Source organism: Echinops telfairi, unplaced genomic scaffold, assembly GCF_000313985.2.
Source record: "Echinops telfairi isolate 266 unplaced genomic scaffold, ASM31398v2 ScPeMD7_70;HRSCAF=299, whole genome shotgun sequence".
NCBI lineage: Eukaryota > Metazoa > Chordata > Mammalia > Afrosoricida > Tenrecidae > Echinops > Echinops telfairi.
In genome coordinates this window covers 29,208,486-29,210,793 of record NW_022103968.1, presented here as the reverse complement: position 1 = coordinate 29,210,793, position 2,308 = coordinate 29,208,486, and the positions used below count along the sequence as shown (strand labels likewise).

Genomic DNA, 2,308 nt, shown 5'->3' with positions numbered 1-2,308 from the left:
CTTCCTCCTCCTCCTCCTCCTCGTTCCTCCAAACCAACGGTTCTCAGGCGCCTGCCTCTTCAACTGCCTCTGTCTCCCTGGTTTCAGGGAGGAGCCCATTAAAGCTTATTGATGGGAATTGGGTGGTGTTAGAAATGAAAACTCGGGAATCTAAAAAAAATATTTGTTAGAATATATCCCCAGTACTACACATGTAAACATTTAAAACAACTTTAAAGAAAAACGAAAATGACTCTGTTTTCTAAAAACAAGAAAAGTGCCAATGGTTTTGCTCTCTTGCTCTCTGGCTTCATGGAAGACAGTGGGATTCCCATACTCGTTTCTGTCGGCGTTCCGTCTGACATGTCAGATAACTCATGCCCTGTGAGTAAATTCTTTAACAGTGGCGCCGCGGGAGAAACACGAGACTTTCTGCTCCTGTAACGAGTTATCGCCTCGAAAACAGGGCTGGCTCCTCCCACGACGGACACCACAATGGCAGTTCTACCCTGTCCTCTTGAGTCACTATGACTCGAATGATCTCTGTGGCAGTGAGTCGACAGTGACGCCGGAGGGCAGAGTAGAACTGTTCCAAGAGTCTCCATCTCACCTTTCTACAGTGGAGACACTGGTGGGTTTGAACTGGAACCCACTGCTTAACTCACCATGCCACTCTGTGCTTGTGAGAGGGGTGAAATACGCAAATTAAATCTTAAACTACAAACCAAAAAACCTCTAAACTCACTATTATCTGGTGGATTTCAACACCTAGCGACCTCGTAGCCTTAGTATGTACTGATGGTTTGCACTCAGCTGTTAATCTAATGGCTGTTTGAAACCGTGCCCATCGGCACAGTGGACATAAGGCCTGACGCCGGCCATAGTTTGTCAGTTTGAAGAAGCTCGGAGGGAATCTGAGAAGGAAGATTGGGTGTTCAATGTATATCCTTCTCAGTATTGCTTGAACAGAGGAGGGGGCCTTCAAAAAGTCCGTGGAAAAATTTCATTCTTCATTCCATTTTCCACGAACTTTTGGAAGCCTCCTCAGATGTCTGTGTGCAGTGTCACCATCATCAGTTTAATAATGAACTTAGTGCTTTGCTGCTTCCTTGGGCTCCAGGGTGTTTGCCTACTTTTGTTATTATTGGACATTGCATTTTGGCTGCAAAATGTAAACGTATTGCTTGTTCTGGGTGAGCAGTGCTTTTGTGAGTTTGCATGATTCTCCATGTGTTCTAGGAGCGGAGAGTGGATTTCTCATGGAAGTGTGTGTTGATTCCGTGGAGTCAGCTATGAATGCAGAAAGAGGAGGTAAGCGAACTTCAGAGAGATGAGTTACCAGCAACCCCTTTTAAGAGTCTTCAAATGAACCCTGTGGACTGACCTTGGGGACCCTTGTGATTTCCGAGGATCCTCGTAGCCCTTTTGAAAACGAACAACTAGAGATCCTGACGAGAAGCATCATGTCAGATGGCACAGCACTGGGCAGTGTTTCAGTCTGTTGTGTGCACAGGGTCACACTGGGTTGGGAACCTACTTGATCTCCCCTGGGAGATCACATTTTGAGTCATGTCTACTATAGTGATGGTAATCACTAATTTCATATACTATCTAACTTAGCAGAGATGTAACTTTTCAGATGATGATGGATTTAGAGTTCAGAGACTGGCTGCCATTTTCATCAGGACTTTTAACATTGTGTGTATGCACATAATTTGAGTATGTATAATTAGAGTATATATTTATAATTTGAAGGTTTGTGTGTGTTGGCCTCATTGGTGTTCTTTATTTCACCTCTCTAGTTTCTAATGTCCATTGCAATGGCTATATAGAATTCATAGGCAGAGTTCATGATTAAAGGGTTTTCTGGTTTTTTAAATCATTTTATTGGGTGCTTTTATAGCTCTTATAACCATACATCCATTGGGTCAAGCACATTTGTACATATGTTGCCATCATCATTCTTAAAACATTTTCTTTCGTTTCAAGCCCTAGTGTCAGCTTATTTTTCCCCTCCCTCCCCACCTCATGAACCCTTGATAATTCTTAATTTTTTTCATGTCTTATACTGACCACTGTCTCCCTTCACCCACTTTTCTGTTGTTTGTCCCCCTGGGGGTGGGGGGTTTAATACATCCATCATTGTGGTTGGTTCCCCCTTTCTTCCCCCACCTTCCCCCTAACCTCCTGGTATCACTACTCTCATTATTGGTCTGGAGGGTTTATCTGTCCTGAATTCCCTGTGTTGCAAGCGCTTATCTGTACCTGTGTACAAGCTTTGGTCTAGCCGGATTTGTAAGGTAGAATTGGGGTCATGATAATGGGGGGG

General features: G+C 43.8%; 1 protein-coding gene across 2 annotated transcripts in view; it reads left to right on the top strand.

Moving 5' to 3' along the window:
- CUTC (cutC copper transporter) overlaps nt 1-2,308 on the top strand; it is a 24,250-nt gene that overhangs the window by 2,596 nt on the left and 19,346 nt on the right. Inside the window, exons 1-2 of one of the 2 annotated variants that reach the window (XM_045291614.1) lie at nt 396-610; nt 1,219-1,290. In XM_045291614.1, coding sequence (XP_045147549.1) covers nt 1,239-1,290 — 52 coding nt within the window. In that variant the 5' untranslated portion in view covers nt 396-610; nt 1,219-1,238. Of the gene's footprint in view, nt 1-395; nt 611-1,218; nt 1,291-2,308 lie in introns of those variants that run through there. The other variant, XM_045291613.1, reaches the window with a different exon arrangement.